Here is a 1,149-nt window from a genome sequence, read left to right as displayed (position 1 = left end):
GAAGTGAAACCGCCGGTGCCGGCCGGGGGGGACTCGCCTTCCCCTCTGGGTTTTCTCTTCCTTCTCTCCTGGCCGAGGGGGGTCCGGGCCCCTGCCGGGGGTGGCTCCGTGCCTGCTCCCAGCCCTCGGTGACGTGGCCAGGGCCCCGGTGCGCCGATGCGGCCGACCCAACCCCGGGGCTTCCCGGGGCCACCTGCGCCTCGCGGCAGGGTGTGTTGGTGGGGGGAAACCTGCCCCCTTCCCCCGGTGTGACGAGTCCTCCTGGGCCCTGGCCGGGCTCACCCGTCCCCTTTGCACACTTTCGCACCGGTGTGAAATTCCCAGCAAGGGAGAGAGATACCCCCAAACCTCCCGCCGGCCCCGCACCGCGACTCGGGGATGGGGCAGCCAGCATCCAGCCCCGGTGGCATATGTGGCAGGGCCACCCACGTGGCTCTGCTCCGTGTCAGGACCCCTTCTCCCCTGTCTGCCCCAGAAGGGGCCTCGCTTGGGTTTGCAGGGGGGTTGTCCCCCCATTTCTGGCGTGCATTTTCACCCATGGTCTGGAGGGCGATGCCGGAGCATTCGCAGTGCTTGGAGGGGTGCTGGGGCTTTGCAAGGGGCCACAGCCGAGCGTGGTGCATGGGGCACCCGAGCGGGGCTGCCTCACCGTTTTGGGGGTGGCCACGGTGGGCTCTGTCCCTGTCCCCCAGGGACCAGCTCCCGTCCCTGTTGTGCCAGCCGGGGAGCAGTGGAGACTGTCGGGGCACGCTCTGCCCTGAGGTCCGAGCTGCATTTCGGACGTGGGGCCAGACCGGGACTTTACCTGCTGGGTTCATGTGGGGCTGTTGGAGCAGTGGCGTTTGGCGCTGATGGTGCAGCCATGTCCCTGTCCTGGGGTGGTTACGTTGGGGAAACTGAGGCAGGAGGGCAGCAGAGCCGCTCCGTCCCCTTACGTGGCTTTGCCGTGTCCCAAGACCCCCCCTCCCAGCCGCTGCAGATGGGGGTTCGGTGCTCCCAGCCCCCCACCCGCTCCTGCTGCAGCCGCTCTCCCGGCCAAGTTTGTTCTGGAGCGGGATCCCTTTTTTCCTCTTTCCCCAGCGCTGGAGCCCACGTCTGGAGCTTCAATTGTTTGTCCTCCCACGCGCCGCAGCGGGGCCAGGCCCGCGC

The 1,149-nt window shown here is 68.5% G+C and overlaps 1 protein-coding gene across 1 annotated transcript in view; it reads left to right on the top strand.

The window, feature by feature from the left end:
* The window catches only part of MIDN (midnolin), a 41,164-nt gene that overhangs the window by 39,577 nt on the left and 438 nt on the right, over positions 1–1,149 (top strand). Inside the window, exon 5 of the mRNA XM_019472210.1 lies at positions 123–210. Within this exon, the coding sequence (XP_019327755.1) occupies positions 123–210 (88 nt within the window). The remainder of the gene's footprint in view (positions 1–122; positions 211–1,149) is intronic.

The sequence above is a fragment of the Aptenodytes forsteri genome, unplaced genomic scaffold, assembly GCF_000699145.1.
Source record: "Aptenodytes forsteri isolate BGI_AS27 unplaced genomic scaffold, ASM69914v1 Scaffold147, whole genome shotgun sequence".
Classification (NCBI taxonomy): Eukaryota; Metazoa; Chordata; class Aves; order Sphenisciformes; family Spheniscidae; genus Aptenodytes; species Aptenodytes forsteri.
The sequence above is the reverse complement of the archived record's forward strand: the minus strand, read 5'-3'. Positions and strand labels throughout refer to the sequence as shown.